The sequence below is a fragment of the Peromyscus leucopus genome, chromosome 11, assembly GCF_004664715.2.
Source record: "Peromyscus leucopus breed LL Stock chromosome 11, UCI_PerLeu_2.1, whole genome shotgun sequence".
NCBI classification, from domain to species: domain Eukaryota; kingdom Metazoa; phylum Chordata; class Mammalia; order Rodentia; family Cricetidae; genus Peromyscus; species Peromyscus leucopus.
Window position 1 is genome coordinate 53,063,259 of NC_051072.1, and position 23,042 is coordinate 53,086,300.

General features: G+C 44.3%; 1 protein-coding gene across 6 annotated transcripts in view; it reads left to right on the top strand.

The window, feature by feature from the left end:
• The window catches only part of Iqgap2 (IQ motif containing GTPase activating protein 2), a 279,551-nt gene that overhangs the window by 249,200 nt on the left and 7,309 nt on the right, over positions 1-23,042 (top strand). For all 6 annotated transcript variants that reach the window (XM_028871671.2, XM_028871670.2, XM_037209490.1 and 3 more), the window contains 5 exons: positions 470-602; positions 6,695-6,797; positions 8,108-8,249; positions 18,783-18,870; positions 21,165-21,377. In XM_028871671.2, coding sequence (XP_028727504.1) covers positions 470-602; positions 6,695-6,797; positions 8,108-8,249; positions 18,783-18,870; positions 21,165-21,377 — 679 coding nt within the window. The remainder of the gene's footprint in view (positions 1-469; positions 603-6,694; positions 6,798-8,107; positions 8,250-18,782; positions 18,871-21,164; positions 21,378-23,042) is intronic.

Here is a 23,042-nt window from a genome sequence, read left to right on the forward strand (position 1 = left end):
GCCTGTCTCTGCCTTCCTCCCCAACAGTACAGTCTCAGGCACATGCTATCACACTTAGCTTTTTTGTGTGGGTGCTTGAGATGCAAACTCCGGTGTTCATGCGTCACCCATTAGGCCGTCTCCCCAACACCAAGGAATGCTTCATCTTACCATTGTCAGTGACATTTCAGAGGTCATTGTTAAAGTTATAACATTGTTATGAAATCCTGCCCATGATTTGATCTTACTGGGCCATGGCCCCAAGGCCCACATTTATCTCTCATCCTATTTGAGGACCAGTTTGAGGTTCAGCATCCAGAAGCACGGATGAGCACCACCATGAAGAGTCACCCTGGAAGAAGCTATAGCAAGTGCCCCAAGGTTGGGATGGAGGGGCGTGCTCCAGCCATCATTTCAAAACTTATTTTAGTGACGCTATTCCACTTACAAATTCAGCTCTATCTTAACACCTCTTTTCCCCTATTTTTAGGAAATATTTCCAAGAAGCATGTGATGTCCATGAGCCAGAAGAGAAGTTTAATATGGACAAATACACAGACTTGGTGACCGTCAGCAAACCAGTCATTTATATTTCAATTGAAGAAATCATCAATACGCATTTAGTAAGTGGGGTCAAGAGGGGGGTCTTGGCCCCAGGTCGTGATCAGACATCCATTCACTGGAAAATGCCTGGTCCCAGCCAGACTTGCCATAGCTTGTGCTCGTGTGTCTATTTTTAAACCCAATCAGCCCCTCCCTTATTTGCTCCCTGACTCTTGGACATTAGTAAAACCCTTCCCAAGCAAGACAGTTAACCTTTGCAATGCAAGATGGTGCAGACACAGTTTAAACCCTGGCCCACGTAAGCCCCGGGGTTTTGCTCACCTCCCACAGCTGTGATGCCTAGACCCACCTGCTTCTGCCCCTTGCAGGAGTGCGTTCAGCTTTTGCAGCCATTTTCTGGGAAACAGAGACTGTTCTCCGTCTTCTGGTGCCTGGATATCCATCACTTAATCTTAGCCAAAAGGTCAGGAAGTGATGTGCTGCTCAGAGCGGGGGTGCTGGGGGAGAGAGAGGTGGAAACCAGGCTATGCAGGCAGATAAGGACCCTCCTCCTGCAGGATGGGCTGTCATTGTTCTAAAACCAGGTTTCTCAGAATTTCAGTCTGTGCTGTGTCATGGTGCCTGTGTCTAGTTCTCACGCAAACATCACAATCAGCTGTCAGCACTCCACCGTGACACCAGGAAGGAATTAGGAAGCCTGGGGCAACTTGACCGTCTTTTGCTATAAAGAGAAGCCACACACTGGAGGTTATATCAATAATTAGAACTTATTTTGCCTTTAAATGCAATTGGAATTAAGTTTTGTTTTGTGGAATTTTTGTTGTTTTGTTTTTTTTCAAGGCAAGGGTATCACTAGGTAGCTCTAACTGGATTCAAATTCAAGATCCTCCTGCCTTAGCCTCCTGCATGCACACAGGCATGCACTGCCACACTGTACCACAGCCTCACCTACTTCACCTGGAATATTATGGATTTAGACCTAGAAGTTACTATGTAGCTCACAAGTAGAAGGATTACAGACATGAGCCACCATGCTTGGCTTGGAATTAGGTTTTTGGAATTCTAAAATTGAATTAGATAACTTTTTCTCAAACAATTTTAAACTTTGCTAGTCAAAACAGGGTCCTAGGGATGGTTTAGCAAGGTATCCCAGACCACCCAGGTCCAAATCTGCATCCTAATAATCCCAAGGGATTCAGATCCACACCAAAGTTCTAGAGATCTAGATATTTCAGTGAAGAATAAATCCAATTTTGGATTGTACTCATCACTGGGGGATGCATCTCAAATACCCATCATTCAAAAGCCATGCCCCAATATCTCAACCCACCAGAACTTGGGGCAAACCAGCTGCTTGAAAGTCCAGCCTTCATCGTTAAGCATTTCTTCCACAGCTTGAATGGGGGTTTGGAGGAAAGAAGGGCCCGGTTTTGACTTTTGTCTTTCGAGGTTAGAACAGAAAACAGACATTTGCCACAAGCTTTTGATACGTACCAATTAAGTGAGTTGGTCAGCCTCCTTTCTGTAGATCCCCTAGATCAAGAGCAAAACTGTCCAGCAATGAATCGCTTCCAAAAGTAACTTTCTAGTGGACAAGAAAACATGCACATTTCAGTACTGACCCACTTGGCTCTCTGATGGTACTTTATCCATCTCAAATAATGTGATCATCTTGGTCACATGCTTCCAGGAAGGAGTATCCAAACACAGAAGTAGTGAGACATTCTTTTTGAGAGTGAGGTTCTTTCTCACGGGTGGCAGAGAGAAAATGTTACTGTCCTCATTTAGATTGCTGGGTTCTAAAGGAAAAGGCTGGGTGGTGGTGGTGCACACCTTTAATCCCAGCTGCTCAGGAGAGAGGCAGGCAGATCTCTGTGAGTTCGAGGCCAGCCTGGTTTGCAGAGCGAGTTCCAGAACAGCCAGGACTGTCATATAGAGAAAGCTTGTCTCGGAAAACCAAAAAAAAAAAAAAAAAGAATTAAAAACAGAACAAAGTCCTGGGAACAGGGCTGGTGACTGGCTTGAAGTTCCTTTGTGCTGGATTGGGAGCAGATGTAATGGGACAATGCGTCACGGCGGAGTCCGTCCTGTCTGCTGTCTGAGTGCAGAGGCGTCTGAGACAGACACAACCCATCAGCTGCCTGGCCTGCCAAACCCATGGCTGTTTGCTTGGTCCTGGCTCTCTGAAAAACAGGACTTCGGCATCAGCTCTTAAGACAGACTCTTTCAGAAGATGATTTGCATTCTCTAATTAACAGGATAAAGGGTAGATACTGGCTATGTATAATAAATCCTCCTCCTCCTCAGAGATAGCAGCCAAATCAGCTGGCCCTGTCTCCGAAGAGAATGAGAACATAAATTCACCACCCAGTGGATCTTCTTCTCTAACTCCCCCGCAAAAAAAAAAAAAAGCACACTTCAAGATTCTACCCTTCTGTCTTTATGTCTCTGTCCGTATCTTTCTTTGAATCCACTAACTTTTAAAAGGGCAATTCGTATTCTTTTGCTTTAAAACTAAATATGTCTATCATGAGAAACTAGCATGCCTTGTCATAAACAGAAACTTGGAAGAAAATAAATATGCTGGAGCTAGGGACCCAGCTCCGATGGTAACACTTTCCTAGAACACTCAGAGCGCCAACACTGTGTAAATGGAATGTGGCAGTGCTATGTAACCTCAGTGCTCGGGGAAGCGGAGGCAGGGGGATCAGAAGTTTCCGAGATTGCATACTGAGTTCAAGGCCAGCCTGCACCACATGAGACCCTCTCTTTAAGAAAATAAGTACAATGAACACAGGTCGGATGCGTTCTTTCCCTTGCCTCCTCTGCATCTAAAGCTGCTACTCCACTGAAAATCCACTCAGGTCCTGGAATGGTAATATATGCCCATAACCCCGATACTAGGGAAGCTGAGGGAAGACAATTGCCGAGAGTTTGAGAAGGACTACGTAGCAAGTACCAGGCTAGCCAGCACTACAAATACTATTTTTAGAAAAGAAAAGGATGAGGAGGAAGAAGAAGACGCCTACACAATTAACAATTGTCTGGAAGCTGTTCAGAAAATTCAGCATTAAACAACCGTTCAGGCTGAGTGCAGTGGCACACAACTTTAATCCCAGCACTCAGAGACAGAGGTTGGTGGATCACTCATTGTGAGTTCAAGGCCAGCCTGGTCTGCATAATGAGTTCCAGGCCAGCCAAGGCTACCTAGAGAGACAACTGTCTGAAAAATAAATGAACAACCCTCCATTAATCTTATAGATTCATGGAATGAAAGAAAATTCCTAACTGTGCTCATGGCTGAACAGGCTAAAGAGGCATGGTTGTATTTAAAATGAGTGGGTTTGACGTGAGATGATTTATATCTCAATTGTAAAAATAAAAATAAAAAAAAGACTAGCTTTTGGTTATGATTCACCATTTCACAAGCTCAAGGTTAAGTGGCTGTCTCCTGTCCCCAGGGGTGCCAGTAGCCTAGAAACACTGTTTCAACTTAGAAATGCAAACAGAAACGGATGTATTTATTGTCCTTCCTGCCTTCACCTCCCACCCTCCTACTGAGGCCTCAAGAGCAAGAGCATTTCCTGTTTGAGGCTTCATAGTATCCCTAGCGTTTCTGCTGCCTTTGCCTTGAGAGATTCTTGATGTTTTCTGACCAACTAAAGTAAGGGGGGCCTGGAGGGTTGCTGAGAGAGAGTTCAGTGGGGCCTGAGTTCGATCCTCAGAACCCCTGTTTCAGTTTGGGTTTTAAAGCCGGGAATGGATTGCTGAAGAAATGGCTCCGAGGTTAAGCACACACGTTGCTCTTGCAGAGGCCAGGAGTCTGGTTCCTAGCACCCATGTGGTGGCTTCCAGCACTCTGGAAATGCCCCAGCGCCCTCTTCTGAATCCCTCGGGTACCAGGCATGCAAGTGATGCACATACATACACTTAGGAAAAGCACTCATCCCCATAATAAACAGATGGTTTTTTAAAAAGCTAGCTAGACATGATAGTGCCATCTTGCGGTCCCATTGCTGGAAAGGGGAAGACAGGGAGACCCCTGGGCGCTCTGTCTGCCAGCTTAGCCACATGGTGAGTTCTGGGTCTGTGAGAGACCCTGTCTCCAAAAAAAAAAAAAAAAAGTGAGTGATGACTGGGGGAGGGGGGGAAGCACTATAATCTGGTACTGCATGATTTGTCTCTGAAGGTAGATAGGTACATACCTTTCCAGCTGCTGCCAGAGGTTGGTGAGAAACTAATGCCACACTTTATCATTTTTTCCTCATTTGCCGTAATGGTTGTGGGAAACTCAGCAGTGAGGCATTAAAAAACAAGATTGTGCTGAAAAGAATTTCGTGTACCCCTTTCCCACGATAGTGGTTTTCTTTCTTTCTCATATGGTCTTGTGTTACCTAGGCTGGCCTCAAACCTTCCGATGATCTTGAACTTCTGATCCTTTCTAATCCCCCTGCCTCCTCATCCCCAGAGCTGGGATTATGGGTCTCAGCTACCACACCCAGTGCTTAGGATCAACCCCAGGGCTTCCTTTGTGAGCATACATCTCCAGCCCTTGCTACAATTTTTTAATGAGCCATTGGCATTTCCCTGTGAGACAAAAGTTAAAGCTGTGCCTGTGTCTACAACTTTAATAACTGTCAGAATTATGTTTACTATCTTATAACTGTCAGAATTATGTTTACTATATAGGCAGAGCTAGAGAGATGGCTCTGAGGCCTAAGAGCATGTACTGCTCCCCCACATCCAACAGTTCACAACTGCCTATAGTTCTAGCTACTAGATATCATGTACTCTCGTCTGGCTTCTGCAAACACTGTACTCATGTGTACAAGCCCACACAAATACACACAATTAAAAATAAAATTATTTGCCCGGCAGTGGTGGTGCACGCCTTTAATCCCAGCACTTGGGAGGTAGGGCCAGGTGGATCTCTGTGTTTTCGAGGCCAGCCTGGTCTACAGAGCGAGTTCCAGGACAGGCTCTAAAGCTACACAGAGAAACCCTGTCTTGAAAAAAAAAAAAAAAAAGTAAAAAAAAGTAAAATAAAATAAAATCATTTTACATATATTTTAAGCTTATAATTACAACATTTCTCCCTTTCTTCCTTCCAACCCCCCCCCCAAATACCCCTCCTTGCCCTCTTTCAAATTCATGGTCTCTTTTTTTCTCTGTTACTGAATTTATGTATATATATATATTCCTAAATATAACCTACGTGGTCTGTATAATGTTACTTGGATATATGATTTCAGGGCTGGCCTTGGATATTGGATAACCAATGATGCGCTCTTCCCTGGGGAAGACTATTTCTCCTGCTCTCAGCTCTCCTTAGCTGCTTATAGTTTGTTGTTGTTGTGTAGGGTTGAGGCCTCATGGGCTTTTCCCCATCCACTTTGGCGTGTTCCTTGGTGTTGTCCTTGTTCAGCTCATGTTTAGACAGCCATGTTGGTGAGACGTCATGGCTGTAGCTTCTGACATCATGAGGAGACACAATCTCAGGGCAAACTCCCTCACCTCTGGCTCCTCCAATCGAGGGAGGTCACCAACAGTCCTGCCCAGCTATGATGCCTAAAATCTTTTTTGGGAAAAAATACTGAGCAATATTGGGTGAAAAATATTGAGAAACTAGGATGAAGAGTCCAGGAATATAGAAGTATGAAATTGTAAATTGTAAACCTAAAGAAATGAGAGCTGACAGTCTTCAGCTCTGTCAACAACTATAGGTTAGCTTCTAACAATGGCTTTCTGCTTTCCAGGCTGCTCCACTGTCAGCAGCCAGGGGTTAGCTTTTAACGATAACTCCCTTGCCCCTACAGCCGACGACTGCCACGGACCAAAGTTAACTTGTAATAGTTGTTTCTACGAGACTCCTAGCACGCATCCCATGCCTAATGCTTGCTTCTTACTAGAAAAAGGGGCTTGAAACCCGCCCCCTTTGCCACAGTTCTCAGAATCTCAGACTCTGACTGTGGTCTCAGTCTTTCCCCTCGGTGATTTTTGGAATAAAGTCTGCTTCTGGTTTCATAGACTTTGGTGGTCAGTATCCCATTTTTTGCGTGCCCTTGGACCTAACAAGAGCTGGAACTCTGTGAGTCTAGTTGTCCGTGGGGACTGACTTCTGCCTCTGCACTTTGTTGCTCTCTGTGTATAGCTCCTGCTGGAACATCAGGATGCCATTGTGACCGAAAAAAGTGACCTGCTGAATGAGCTGCTGGAGTCGCTGGGGGAGGTACCCACAGTGGAGTCCTTTCTCGGTGAGAGCTCATTCTAGTCCTCGCTTGTTCATTTAAAGGATAATAACTACCATTTTCTCTCTCTTTCTCTCTCTTTCTCTCTGAAAAAAAGCTTTTCTATGCAGTAGATTTTGATCATATTTTCCTCTTCTGCTTTGATTCTATATCCTCCTCTCCTCCTTACCCACCCAACTTTGTCTTTTTTTAAAAAAAGAAAGAAAAAGAAACACACAACCCCCCCAACACACCAGAAATAAAGAAGCAATCAGACAAAAAAAAAAAAAAAAAAAAAAGCAATATGAGACAATAAGTCCAAAACCACACTATTGAGTTCATCTTGTGTTGCCCAACTCTTCCTGGACCCTAAAGTGTGGTTAACATACCCAGTGAGACTCCACTGGAGAAAATGATTTCCTTGCAGTAGATGGGAACTGACACAGAGCCCCACAGCTGGACATCATGCAGAGAGGTGGAGACTCTGGAGGGCCCAGTCCTAGGTGGGATGTCTTCAGCACGCCCCTCCCCTCAAGGCTTGGAAAGCTGTGCCGAAGAAGCAGCCAAAAGATTGTTAAGAGGAGGTGGCTGGTTCCAAGGAAGCAGGGTTCCCCCAAACACACCAGGACTGATGCACATGAACTCACAGACTATGGCAGCGCACACAAGGCCTGCACAGGGTCAAGCCAGATGGGTCCCAGCACCAAGGGATGGGGCGGGGTAGACAAGGGCACCAACTATAGCCAAGAAACTGTCTGCAGTTAATACCCCGTGGCAAAGGAAAAATCAGCGGTCTCCTTTGTCTCTCCTTACACAATAAGAACGCTCTAACTCAGGGCCAGGGTGTTGCTCCATGGAAAACATCCTGCTTAGCATGTGCAAGGTTCAACCCCCAGAACCCACCCTCCCCAAAATGCTATGATGTCTTGCATCTTGGGTTACAAAACCATTTGTCCTTGCTGAAGGTAAGCCCTAGAGACGAGGAAAAGGACTTACACAAAGAAAGGAAACGTGGAAAATGAGCCTCTCCAAATATGGCAAAGCCCTTACTGAAATCGAAAGATTTCTTTTATTCACAGTTCTTTTTTTTTCCTTTAATTTGTTCTTTTGTGAATATTTATGCCCCACATTAACATTTTGATCCAATGCTTTAAAATCCACTCCAGATGTCCTAGAATATGCAGGCTTTATGGGGTCTATAAATCAACCATTTAATTCCTGAGCCTGTCCTGTGTTCTCAAAAGCCTTATCTTACAGTGTGAGGCCGTCTGTCCATCCCCACAGGAGCGAACTGGGAAAATAACATTTTTGTTTCCTCTTGTGTTGCTTCCTTACAGGGGAAGGAGCAGTCGACCCCAATGACCCTAACAAGGAAAACACTCTCAATCAGCTCTCCAAGACGGAGATTTCCCTTTCCCTGACAAGCAAGTATGACATCAAGGACGGCGAGGCTGTCGATGGCAGAAGCCTCATGATAAAGTAAGTCGGGGCTAACGGTTCACGGTTCCGGCAGCGTGACCCGAACCATGCAGACTCACGTGGGGCTGAATCTCAGCAGGCCGCTCCTTCAGAAGTAGGCGAATATTGAAATGCATTGCATTTCCATCAAACCGGAGCACAATGGAGTCTTCATCGTTTAGGAGAGAACTAAATATTATAATAGGCTGCAAAGTTGGCCTTGGTTTTTTTTTAGTTTTGCATGTCATAATTAGATTCCTTGAAGGAATGAAGTGATTTACTTGAGCATGTGTTTCCAGTGGTTGAAAATTAGCAAGGAAACACTGCTAATCCATTTGTTGTTGTTGTTGTTGTTATTTTGTCTTTTTTTTTCCAGAGCTGAGGACCGAACCCAGGGCCTTGCGCTTGCCAAGTGCTCTACCACTGAGCTAACTCCCCAACACCCCCGCCCCTCTTTTTTTTAAGTATAAAACAATGTAAAAAGGGACAGACATGACAGACCACTGCTGGATTTATTGGTTTTTCTTATTAAACTAATCCTGGGTGTGTTCAGCAGCATTGACATTTATACCCTATTTTGCCTGAGTCCAGTTCCAGCCTGGTTCAGGTCCCAAAGAGGAGCTGTGTAGTTGACGAGGGGACAGAGGAGACTAACTTTGTGAATGAATCCTGCCTGTTTATTGAAAAAAAGGCTACATCTTTTATACTCTATAATTGCAAAGGATTGAATGGGAGAAAGGGGGCATGTGAGCTGGGGTGTAGCAGAGATCAGGGATTGAGGAGGCTAGCATTGACCTTGACAAGTTAATAGGCACCAGTCATGTGTTAATGGAGGGCCACAAATTCCTCTTGCCAGAGATAAGAATGTATCCCTTTTTAGCATGCGGGAACTTTCTTCAAGCCCTTGAGGGAATGGGGACTTTTGTCAAAATGCCTAGTCTTGGGGAAAGGACTTCCTCAGGGGACCAAACACTTCATTATAGAATATTGCAGTTTTTTTTTTAATATGTAGATAAGTTTATCCAAATAGCTAAAGCTTAAAGTGAGCAAAGATGAAGCTAGACAAATATTACTGAGAAGCTGAGTAGACCTTAGGAGCTTATAAATCTTGATTATTAAATATTCCTTATTTATCAAGCCTATGTAACTTTTCTACATTTTCTTAGCAGCTTGGTGTTAACTTGTGTGGGAGTGGGCAGAGTTATCACGCCATATGGTTCCAAGGTGGCGGGGATTTTGTTCCAAAGAATTATTTTGTTTAAAGAGGCTGCCATTTTGTATACATTTTCATCCCTCAGAACCCACACAAAATTTTCCAAAGGAAAAGGCATAAGGAAACTCCCATAACACATAGTGAGAATCATTAAAAATGAAAGTAAAAGTTCTGGAGAATTGGGATCTGCAAAGTCAACATGCTGGAACTTTGTCAAGCAGCAATGGCCACCATGTAGTCCATGCTACTACTTCTTTTATATATATATATATATATATATATTTATAATTTGTGAATTTTCCCCATGACTTGATTATATTCACCCTCCCTCACCCCACTCTTCCCACCCAACTTGTGTCCTTTTTTTTCCCCCACTCTTCCATCAAGGCCAATGTGCACTGCCCAAATGATCGGGAATGTATGGTCTTCCCCGGGAGCATAGTTGACTACTGGGCTACATTTTTAGAGAAAACTGACCCTTCGTTTTCCAGCAGCTGACAGTTGCTCATAGCTCTTCAACTAGGGGTAGAACGATGTACCCAACTCTCCTCTCCATGCTGGAATTTTGTCTGGCTTGAGCTTACATGGCTCTTGTGCATGCTCTGGCAACCACTGTGTGTTCATATGCATGGCTCTGTTCAGAAGACCGGGTTCCCTTGGCGTCGTCCACTGCATCTGGCTCTTACACTCTGTCTCCTCATCCACAGTGATCACGGAGCCTTTGGAGGTGGGGGTGCCATATGCATGTCTCACTTAGTGCTGAACATTCTGTAGTCTCTTATTCTCTGCGCCTTGGTCAGCTGTGGGTCTCTGTGTTGAGCATCGTCTGCTACAAACAGAAGCGACTCTGATGAAGGCTGAAGGCTATGAGTCTGATAGGTCACTAGAGGTTGGTTTATACTACGTCCATCTAGCAGAATAATTGTAGTAGGTTCTTGCCTAGGGCCTAAGACCTATCTAGCCATAGGTTCTTGGCCCAATAATGTTACCAAATGCAGGCTCCATCTTGTAGAGCGGACCTTAAATCTACTAAAATAGTTGGTTACTCCCACACTATTCATGTCCTTATTTCACCACTGAGCATGTCTTGCCAGGTCAGACATTATTGGAGCTCACGGAATTCATGGCAGAATAACATCAGTGATTACTTTTCTCTTCTGATAGTGTGCATAACACCTCCCAGCAATGTGAAAGCCGGTAGGAATGGAGCTTCTAGGTCTACACCAGCTTGGTTTTCCCATGTTCTATGATCTGTGTTCTATATTTTCATGTTCTTTGTGGTTCCTTATATAATAAGGTCTTTTTGCCCTCAAAGACGTCAAGGAAGCATTCACATTTAAAACAAATACTGTCTTTCTCATGCTTGTGCCCCATAAGTCTCTTAAGGGTAGAGTAGGAAAGACAGATTCTCCATCCAACACCATAGATGAAAACAGCATACATCAAAAGCGTGTGCTCCCCAAACATTGCAGTACTCAAGACCCTAGATAAACAGAAGAATGCATGTTGGCACTCAGAGCAGTTATGTGCTGGGATGAGATGGAGACTGAAGGATAGAAAGGGGCGCACAGGAATAAGCATACGTTAATATGCCATTACATATTCTGAGTTCTGTATCCCAGGTACCAATGTTTGTATTTGAGACAGAAGCCGTGGCACTAATGTGCTTCAGAAAGCATTCCTCTCTTGATTGTCCCCAGAGAGTCAACCATTCCTGTGAATGCCACAAAGCTTCCTAGGTGTGCTGCGTTTGGGATCTGGGTTGCTTTGGTGCCGTCTGTTTATTTTGTTGTTGGATCAGGGAAGGAGCTGTCCATTCACTTGAGAGCCCCACGGGTGGCTGGAGGTTGGGCCCAGCAATAAAGAGGCCAGAACCACTCCTGCCTTCTAGAGATTGAGGTCTTTGGGCCGGCAGTGAAGAGCACGGTGCCGCCCCAGGGCACAGGCTCAGCTGCAGGACAAGGCCATGTCTGTGACCTCACAAGGCCAGGGGCAGCCTTGTACAATTGATGACCAAGTCACACTGAACTCTCTGTCAGCTCAAGACAGGGTGGGGAGAAAACGGGGGAGAAGAAATATGCACCCTGACTTCCTCTGTGCAATGGCCAATTATCCAGATAACTGGAAATGCAGATGGTGTGGCTTGGCCATGCAAATGGAATTAGACCAAGTCTCCCATGAGCTCATAAGCTTTGTCCTTAGAAGTAATGGGAAGAAATCGCCTCTTAATTGGTTCTGTCTGTTGTTTGAATGCCATCCTCTGGGTGCTGTCAACTCTCATGTCTACACTGATGAATAGGAATTAGTTTGGGTCATCTAAAGTAGGAAATCATCTGAACAGCATATGCATGTTCACTGATTGGAGACAGGAGTCACCACAGTTCAGCACATTCTTGGAATTCATATTTTACAAATAAAACCATAAAAGTCAGGCGCCTTTGGGGAGGGATGGGTCTTGGTCTGGGAAGTGCTCCTGCCTTGCCCACCCTGGTTCTCTGCTGCAGACTCCAGCTCCCCTGTGCATGCTCCCACCTCAGATCTCTCCTTTCATGGTGTGCTGTGTGGAACTGGCCAGTGGTTTTGAGATACTTAGAGCATATAACCTGTTACTCTAACAATTTAAAAGTGCACAACTCAGTGACATTTTAGGACATTCACAATCTAATACAGTCATCAACACTACCTGTTATGGTTTATTATTTTGCAGGGGGCCCTGAGGGTATCCTGCGTGCGCAGGGAAACATGCTGGGCAGATGCAGCTGCTGGCTGGGCAGATGCATGCCATGCCAGGCATAGCGGCAGTGGCGGTGGCCAGTGATACACAATCCAGACGATGCATCCACGTGGGCAGTTTATTATAATAGAGAAAGAGGTAGAGAGACAGAAAGAGGGAGACAGAGAGAGGGGTGGGGATCGAGGAGTGCATACCTTGTAGGAGTGAAGCGGAAAAGGAGAGAGAAGGGGGTGAGTTTTTCCTTTCACATGCAGGGTGGCGCCAAGGGGCAGGAACAGAAGATTAACACTACCGAGTTCCAGAATAACTTTAGCTTGCTGAGTCAGCCCCTTTGCCCTTGCTCTCCTGACCCTACTAACTGTTCCTCTGCGTTCTGTCTCCATGAACTTACCTGTTCGAGATATTTTGTATAAATGGGATGGTATAACGTGGTCTTCTGTACCTGGCTGGTTTCCTTTACCCATGTAGTTTTAATGGTGCCGTGTTAGGACACGAATCAGTATTTTACTCCTTTTCATGACTGCATAGTACTTCACCGTATGGCTGTACTTTTGTTTACTGATTCATCTGTTAGTAGACGTTTGGGCTGTTTGCACCTTTGAGCTGTTGTGACTAGTGCTGTTATATATACATCCAGACACAAGTCTTTGATTAAACACCTCTTTTCTCTTCTTTTGGTTATGTACCTGGACATAAAATTGCTGGTGTACATGGTCATTCTCCGTGTAGTTTTTTGGTGGCCCACCAAACTGTTTTCCACAGTGACCACACCATTTCACACTCCCCCACAAACTACAAGGGTTCCAACTTTTCTCCACCTTCTCACACCCACTTTGTCTTCTTTTATCATTGGTCATCTCAGTGGGTATAGAGTATTTCACCGTGGCTTTGATTTGTAAGTCCACACTCATTAGGGATGCTGAACACATTTTCATGTGTTTATTGAGCAGCAGCCCATCACCTTCATAGAGTGTCCGTCCAAATAGAGTCCTTTCCTGACATTCATGTGGCCCTGGGTTCCCAGTACTGAAAACAAATATCCTTTACCTAGTTTTAGATGAAGTTGTTATTCCTGGGTTAAAAGTATTCCTTATATAGTCACATTGGCAGATCTGTGATCTGCAAATATTTTGCCTCTTATATTTATATAAAATTTTATGTAGAAAAGGACATTGGGGCTGAAGAGATGGCTCAGCAGTTGAGAACCTTGTTGCTCTTGCAGAGGAATTGGGTTTGATTCACAGCACCCACATGGCAGCTCACGACCATCTGTAACTCCAGTCCCAGGTGATCTGATGCCCTCTTCCAAAGTCCAAAGGCATCAGGCATGCATGTGTTGCGCAGACATACATGCAGGCAAAACCCTTATACACACAAAATAATAAAATAACTAAGATAGAGAAGGACATTAATAAGAAAGAAAAACTGTCAACCCAAAGAAGAGAAGGATGGAGGGAGGAGAACAGAATGTGCATGCGTGTGTGTGTGTGTGTGTGCGCGCGCGCGCATGCGCGCGCGCGCATGTACTACAATACACTCAGGAACCTCATGAGGTTGGAGGTTACCATCAGAATCTACGGATGAGAACAGTAAGGGCAAGGCAGATGTGAACAGATGTAAACTTTTCCCTGGGCCACAGGCCAGTTACTGGAATAGAGATTTAAGCCCAGATAAACTTAAGTCCTCCAGAGCCTACTCTCTCAAACACAGAGTTTTACAATCCCTAAGGGCACAGGGTTTGTAGCACTAGGAAAAAAAAGAGTGAAAATTGCTGCAGGGCAGTGACAGCGTCACATCTCTCTGAGCCAAAGGGGAGTGATGTGGATGTGAGGTACACAGAGTGCATTCACTGGAATAGGAAGAACCTGAATTCCCCTGGCCGTGGGCTGCCACCATTTCCTCAGTCCTACCAAGCATAGTGTATTTAAAAACGAAAACGAAAACAAGCCTACTGTGGAAGAGCCTTGGATGACAAAGGATACTGCTTCAAAGTGTCACTTATTAGTCATAGACTCAGCAAGGTGTTCTGTTGGCTTCATCCTCATAGAAAAGGGCAGGGAGGGCTGTGACCATCCCATGAGATCATGCGTTCAACCGCCTGTCAATTATAAGGAACTGTACAACTCTAAATCTCTCTCATTATAACTTCCAATTCATCTTAAACTATGTAACCTTATGACTTTATTCAGCTTGATTTTTCACAGAACTATGTGCTTAACTTTGAGCCAGTGTTTGTGGTTTTTCAGTCACATTTAGCTGCTCTGGGGTTCACGCTGTCATCTCTCAAGAATGTTTCTCCTTCCCCGTGATTCAGTTGAAATAGCCATTATCCTACCCCGGCAGGAGTGCTCAAGGGCAGAGGTGGTGTTGGAGGTCTGCTGCTAAAAATCTATACTGACATGACGGCGATTTTAAACACCACCAAGTATTTCTGAGCGCGGATTCCCTGTCAACCTTGGGCACGCTGTAAAGCAGAAAGCAGAGCCACAGATGGAGTGGCCAGGCCCAAGAAGCCTTTCCCGTTTGCAATGCTCTGTGCTCTTTTTTTACAGCAGAGTTCTGATGAGTAAACTCCCTGGTGCATTTCATTATTCTTCAACAATTCTTTCCCAGAGTTAGAGGCCTCTTTGTGTTTGGAAGGAGCCTGTCTCCCAGATGGCTGAACAGTGTAGAGGCTGATACACAAATCAGCTAGACACAGCCAGAAAGTTAGGCATGCACTGGGTGAGGCGGGAGGAGCATTAAGAAGGTCACTGGCAACCGACGGTGAACCAGAACATGAACCCTCTGTAAATGCTACTCTGCAAAGGCTTAAAGACCTCGGGGGCTTTTCTTGGAAAGCTGCTAGGAGAGGAGAAGAAGGTGACTTGGGCCGTGACTCAGTGGTGGAGAATGGACTTAGTGTGTTTAAGTTTTGTGCACAGCACAAGCAGGAGGTAGGACACAGAGCAGGTTGTTCCCACGGGATGATGAGGGACTGGGGAGGATGCAGAACCAGCAGACACCCGAGTGTGATCTTTGTCTACCCGCTAAGCCTCGTAGCTCTTAGTTGCCCCGTTCGTGTCTCAGACAGTGGGCCGTCTTCCAAAGTCCTCTTGTGCTGAGGTCCTATGACTAACCAGGTCCTCAGACTACCAGCTTCCGGTTGAAGAATGGAATGTTTGACTATTGCACTTTCAAAAAAAAATTGTTTTTTAATATGATCCACACAAGGAACCTTAAATTTTCTCAAAGCCACATTCTAAAAAGAATCAGGTGACATTATTTCTTGTCTTTCGCTTTTCCGGTGAGAAGTTTATTATATAATTTTTTAAATGACACATAATGATTGTTCCTATTTATAGAATGTAGGGTGACATTGCAATGCACGGATGTCATATGCAGTGGTCAGATCAGGGTAAGGGGCAGGTCTGGCACCACATTCATATAGCAGTGTTTTTTGTAGGGAGCTGAAGTTGTCTAGTAATATGTCCTTAGCTCTTTGGCACACAGTAGGGAGGGGGACTTGAGATTCCTGCCCTCAAAGCAGGTGCTGACTTGGTTATATATAGACTGTGGAGGTAGGAGAATTTTAGCAATGAATTCCACAGGTGTAGATGTAACCAACCGTCTTATTAAATAAGAAACACAGAACCAATGCAAAGAAGAAAGCCAAGAGGTCAGAGCTAAGAGCTAAAACCTTATCCTTCCTCCTGTGGTGGACCTACCTCTCCGAACCAGAGCTACTTCCTGTGTGTCTTTTTATAGTGTTTCTGTTCTGTCTTCTCATTGGTTGTAAACCCAACCACATGACCGCCTCATCATGGCCTGTCTGTATAGACCTCCAGGTCTTCTATGGTTGGTATTGAGATTAAAGGCATGTGTATCCAATACTGGCTGTATCCCTGAACACACAGAGACTTACCTAGCTCTGCCTACCAAGTGCTGGGATTACAAACGTACGCCACCACTGCCCTGCTTTCCTATGGCTTGCTAATAGCTCTGACCCCCGGGCAACTTTATTTATTAACATACAAATAACATTTGAATACAAGTAAAATATCACCATACACAGGCATGACATCATCTAGAATTCCAAGAAAGAAGAGGTCTATTTAGGCAATTTGTCCATCAGCTTACTCACAAGCAAATAAACAATTTTCTGTCCTGATGGGGGCGGTTATAAGTGATGTCACTTATTTGATAATTGGCCGAAGAGAATCCCTAAAATGTTATTTCAAATAAGAATCTCTCGCCATTGACATTTTTTAAGTCATCTAAAAAGCTTTTATTTTTAGCTCAGTGTTTCTGCCTAAGGGCCAAGCCTGGTGGAGGATGCCTGTAATCCAGACACTTAGGATCTCAAATTTGGAGCCAGCCTGGGCTAGAATACTAAATCTCTGTGTGGGGAAGCGTAATCACGTTTCTGTCTAGTCCATTCCTGGTGATGATTGGAGGAAGCTGGTGTGTGTGGGGGGGAGACATGCCTGCTCTCTGACCTTGGCCACCTCGGGAACAGTGCCACCCACCTCCTCCTGGGCTATAATTAGCTGCGTGCCCCCTTGATTCCCTGGAGGCTTTAACTGTGCCTCCTCCCACAGCCTGAAAATCCCCAGCAGCCCAAGGGTCATGGGGCTAGAGGAAACTGCTCTCCAGAGACCAGGGAGAAGGGAGGGGAGGAAGCTGTGTCTGCCACGTTCTCTCTTCTTGTGCAGACTTGAGATAAATAGGAAATGAGGGGGAAAACCACGTGTTTGCTTATCCCATTATTGATCTCATTTCTGGTGTCTCACATCTGGGGTTAAGGCGGTCTCACTCAGGAGCAGGCTCCCTTCTGCTTCACAACATGACCTACTTTCGTCTCCAGTCTCACGTTATGTGGCCATTTCCTGCTGTGGCTGAGGAAGAAATTCATTCTCTGACAGAACCGAAAGTCCGTAGGGGAGCAGGGCAGCCATAGCAGTGAAATTGCAGATCTGACCTGTGTGTAGTTCAAGGCAACGTCTGTGGGTGTTTCTGTCTTTTGAAAGAGGGCCTCTTTCCGATAACACACTTCCCACCCCATGTAACAGTGATCGAATGTGAACGCTTGCCTCTTGTGGTTGTTTTGTTGTTGTTGTTGTTGTGTGGTGTCTGTAGTATGGGGGATTAAATTTTAGGCCTCACACATGTTCTATGGAGATGCATCCCTACCTCCTCCCCCTCTCCCTCGATGTAATTACATACCCTGGTCCCTAATTAAAAGGGCAGTCAGTTGCTGACCAGCACCTATGGAAGAAAGTATGGTTCAGCACTTCCAGGGTGTTCTCCAGCCCTCAACTTGTCCAGAACAGCTCTCGGTTCTCAGCTCCGAGCGGACACAGGCAAGGCCCTCTCTTGTTGCTGGAGGGCTTCTCTCCAGGCTCCACCAAGCCCCGCAGTCCCACAATCCACATATAAAATAATCACTCAGATGTTTATATTACTTATAAACTGCATGGCCGTGGCAGGCTTCTTGCTAACTGTTCTTATATCTTAACCCATTTTTATAAATCTATATCTTGCCATGTGGCTGGTGGCTTACCGGCGTCTTTACATGCTGCTTATCCTGGTGGTGGCTGCAGTGTCTCCCTCCTTCTTCCTGTTTCCCCAATTCTCCTCTCTCCTTGTCCCGCCTATACTTCCTGTCTGGTCACTGGCCATCAGTGTTTTATTTATATGGAGTGATATCCACAGCACTCTCTGTTCATCTTCTGTGTCCTGGAACTCCCACTCTCTTTGCTGGGCTCCCTAGAAGCCCAAAGCTTCCAAGTCCACAGGGTCCTTCTGCTCCCATTGGCCTTCTCGCTGTTGTATAACTTTTTCGATGCAGGGAAAGCAGAGATTTAGTTATGATGTGTTCACAGGCTTGGGAGTCAATGTTGCGGGGGGGGGGGTGTCTTCCTATGTCCTTACAACAGCAGGCCATATCTGTGGCACTTGTCTCTGCCACCCTTCAAAAAGTAACCTGTCATAAATGCAAAAAAAAAAAAAAAAAAATTTCAGGGGCTGGAGAGATGGCTCAGAGGTTGAGAGCACTGACTACTCTTCCAGAGGTCCTGAGTTCAATTCCCAGCAACCACATGGTGGCTCACAATCATCTGTAATGAGATCTGGTGCCCTCCTCTGGCCTGCAGTCATACATGCTGTATACGTAATAAATAAATAAATCTTTAAAAAATTTCAATAAGGACTCTTATGAAATACTTGTGTACATTATTACTGAGAGACTAATCTTACAACATTTAGCATATAAAGTCCAGACTTTGCTTATTGGGCATTTGCAGGCTTTTAGGAGCTTTGGGCAAGAACACGTCACTTTAGGACATTGTCATGGAAGATGCTTTATGTATTCACAAGGGAGAAACAGATTTTTGTGCATCAAGACCACTGCCTTAGCCAAGCGGTGGTGGCTCACGCCTTTAATCCCAGCACTCGGGAGGCAAGAGTCAGGCGGATCTCTGTGAGTTTGAGGCCAGCCTGGTCTACATAAGTGAGTTCCAGGAAAGGTGCAAAGCCACACAGAGAAACCCTGTCTCGAAAAGTCAAAAAACAAACAAACAAAAAAGACTGCTGCCTGAACATCTGTCTCCTTTTTCTCATTTTTAAGGACCAAAAAGCTGATCATCGACGTGACCCGGAACCAGCCAGGGAGCACACTGATTGAAATCTTAGAGACCCCAGCAACAGAGCAGCAGGTGACTTGTCTCTATGTGAAGAATAACAAGTATACTCAATAGATGATGGTGTTCTTAGTCTCCACACCAAGTATTCACTGTGACATAGGGGAACATATGTGTCTGAAGTCCCTTGCTGTAGACAACCAAGTTCATCCATATCTGAAGCCCACATGGAATATCAGTGAGAGAGACGTGAAAAATACTTTCTCAAATGTGTGCTGGCTGTCATTTATTTGTTTATTTCTACAGTAGGGATAGAATTCTGCGTCTTTCAGAGCCTCTGGGTGTAGACCTTAAGCTTTGTCATTCAGTAGATGGCTGGATAGATCAGTGAAGAAATAGTTCTGCTTGATAGAATGTCAAAAATCCTTGTTATGTATTTACTAACTTAGAAGAGAGATGTTTCACAGATCAACGGAGTTTTCCAAGTGCATCCAAAATTGATGTCTAAGACCATGACGTCCAGGTGTCTTTACATTGCCATAAATAACTTGGATTTTATGACAGTTCAAGAATAAAAAAGAACATCTTTTAAAATGAATTATTAAGCTGGGTTTAGTGTCACATGCCTTTAATCCCTGTGCTTGGGAGGCAGAGACAGGCAGATCTCTGAGTTTTGAGACCAGCCTAATTTCCATCTTGAGTTCCAGACAGCCAGAGCTATACAGTAAGACCTTGTCTTTAAAAAAAAAAAAGTATATCATTGGAGTTGTACATAAGATACATGCCTGTAATCCCAGCACTTGGCAGGAAGACCAGGAGTTCAAGGCCAGCTTGGGCTGTCTCAACAACAAAGGGAAAAAAATAACAATTATTATTCAGTTCATTCTGAAATAAATCAATTAATCCCAGTGTTATTATTTTAGTGCCAATAATTGCCTCTGAAATAAATCAATTAATCCCAGTGTTATTATTTTAGTGCCAATAGTTGACACTCCTAATCAAGTTAACAGAATTATCTAATTACTTCTTAATGGAAGTGCTCATAATTTTCCTATTCTTCTTAATGTAATGGGTTGCCAAGAAATCATTCTATCTCCAGATTTAATTTTAAAAAAATCAAAATTTCAAGCCATTTTATATGTGCAAATGTGTGAATGTTTTTAAGCAATCTGGATATATAGATAATACTGTTTCAAGATAAAAGATTTTTAGCTCTGATTATCTCAATTTTTTTTCCCAAACGTATTATAAGTTAGTGCCAGAAACCATGAACATACATCTGGACTCTTTTACATCTGTCTCTATGCTTCCTAGCTTGTGACTGAGGACGCTTAGAACTCTGGGCCTTAGTTGCCTTACCTGTAAAGTAGAAATAATTACTTTTTTTTTAAAGATGTATTTATTTTATGCATATATGAATGCTCTATCTGCATGTATGCCTTTACACCAGAAGAGGGCATCAGACCCCGCTGTAGATGGTTGTGAGCCACCATGCGGTTGCTGGAAATTGAACTCAGGACCTCTGGGAGAGCAGCCAGTGCTCTTAACCTCTGAGCCATCTCTCCAGCCCCTAGAAATAATTTCTAATGCATGGGGAAGACTAAATGAGAAGGGGGAGACATGCGAGATGGATGCCGTCACGGATTAAGCATATTGGCTGTCCAGTCTGTTATCTGCTGCTGCCCCAGTGAGCCGTTTCTGTGCCCCGTGTGCCCTGTGCCGACGTTACTCTACTAACAGTTGAGGCGCAGAATTGATCTGTGGTGTCGGTTGTCTCGTGCGGTGAAATAGAAGAGCATCCATCTCCTTGTATGGCGGTTACCTTCGACCTGCTGCTTAGCATTTTTTGTGTGCACATCGTGGCTTTAGGAACTATCGAACATCGTGGGAATATCTCTACCCTGTGGTTCAGAGGAACCCTGCCAAGGTGACTGTGTCCGTGATTCTGGGGTCAGCATGCAGCAGCTCTCTGGCTGCCTCGCTGTTCAGTGGCCTGTCAATCTCTGACCGCGTGGCTGGTTTGTGAGGCTTTTAGTGGGCTCTCAGAGCCACATATTAATGCAATCTATTTTTAATTTTCTCAACTGGGCTACCCAGAGGTTGAGCTCCTTCATCCAAGGAATTACAAAGTAACGGTTATACTAATGTCACCTTGGCAAGAAAGCAGCACCTTTGAATTTTGGCCAGATTGGGTCCATTATCGCTACCGGGGATTTTGTTTTGTTTTACTTTAAAGTGGAAGTGGTTTTTTTCTCTAGGGTTTACTTCAAAAGCATTAAAGGGCACATTCAGGTACTAATCTTTAGATTTCAGCTTGTGCCACGGAGTGATTGGAGGAAACGTGACCTTTCTGGTTTTTTTCTTTTTAGGAACTGGAGCACGCCAAAGACATGGAGAGCCGTGCCATTGTAGACTCCAGGACTCCAGAAGAAGGGAAGCAGGGCCAAGCGATGATGGAGGATGCATGCCTGCCTCTGGAGCAAAAGAAGAGGAAGATCCAGAGGAATCTCCGCACATTGGAGCAGACTGGACTCGTGTCATCCAAAAACAAATACCAAGACATCCTCAACGAGATTGCCAAGGTGTCTGGAGATAGTATTCTTCCATTTTCACGTAGACATTTGCTAATCAGCGGCACGTGCTGGGCGTCCTGTGAGGTGACATGAGGGACTCATCAGTGCATACCTGGTTCCTGTTTTGCTTAGTGTTCTGCATTTTTTTAAAGGTTTCGAGGAGATTCATGACTTTTTTGTTTGTTTTTTTGTTTTTCGAGACAAGGTTTCTCTGTGTAGCTTTGCACCTTTCCTGGAACTCACTCTGTAGCCAGGCTGGCTTCAAACTCACAAAGATCTGCCTGCCTCTGCCTCCCGAGTGCAGGGATTAAAGGCATGTGCCACTACCGCTGGGAGAGATTCATGACTTTTATACGGAATAGATACAGTTCCCCAAGCCAAGAATATTTGAGACACACAAGAGGTCAATACCCTAGGAGTGTTGAACAGTCTTGTTACTACTTTAAACCATAGATGCTTGGTTTTTTGTTTGTTTTATGACCCTTTGGGAAATATTTTTTTCTTCACTGTTAATTGTCATACAGCCCAGTTGCCTTAGAATCTGCCATTGGGATGGTAACTCTGTCCCTGAGAATTTGCTTCTAAGCAGTTTAGCCTTATTACAGCCCAAACTTTCTTGGTTTCCATTTCACGTTCCGCACTAGAGAACTTCCTGCGAATGTGATCTCAGCTTTGTTCAAGGAAACACAGGAAGTGGTTGAGATCTGTTTATTGATGATAAGGGAGGACATATTTGGGTAAAAAGTACATTTCATTCTTTTGATTCAAATGTACACATTAATATGGATCTGAGCTTAGAGGCAGTTAAATAATTAGAGAAAAATCTATTTTGTCATCCTCTGGGGAAATGCACAGTTTGAATCTTCAGTGTAAAATTATGGTCACTTTTAGAGGAATGATTATTTCTCCTTCCCTGAGCAATACAAAGAAGCTAGTATTTCTTTTTATAGTTTGGGGTGGAGAATATTTCTCTTGGGGTATATGAGACAGAGAAACCAATGCTGTTTACCATCAATGAGAAAGCTCTATTTAGTAATGAATTATTTCAGAAGGTGTAGGGGAATATGCCTTATAATTCCTGAAACAGCTGATTTTAATTTGTTCACAAAGGAAAAATAATGTTAAGCAGGCACCATTTTCTCAAGTGAAATATTTTCATAGCTTACTGAATAATTTTTTAATTTTTAATTTTTAATTGTTTTTATTTAGAGAGAGAAAGAGAGAGCAAATGTGTACGTCTGAGTGTCAGTACATGTACCACACTATGTGTGTGGAGGTCAGAGAACAACCTTTCACAACACCTACCTTTTTGAGGCGGAGTTTCTCTTGGCTCTGCTGTATAGAGAACTTCAGGCTAGCTGGCCCACAAGCTTCCAGCCAACCCTTGTTTCCACCCCCATCTCCCATCTCTGTAATTCCTGCTGGAATTGCAGGGCTCTGGGGACCAAACTCAAGTCATAAGGCTTTCATGGCAAGCAATTTTACCCACCGAGAAATCCCCCCAGCCTTTACTGGGTGACTTTTTTTAAAACCTAGATCTGCAAGTTTAATTTTAACACAACTCTTGTAATCTATAAACAGTAAGACAAAACAGTGTGTATTCTAGGAATTCTATTTAAATCTAAGTACAGTCATTTCTTGCTACCTGGAGGGGATTAGGTTTAGGATTCCAGC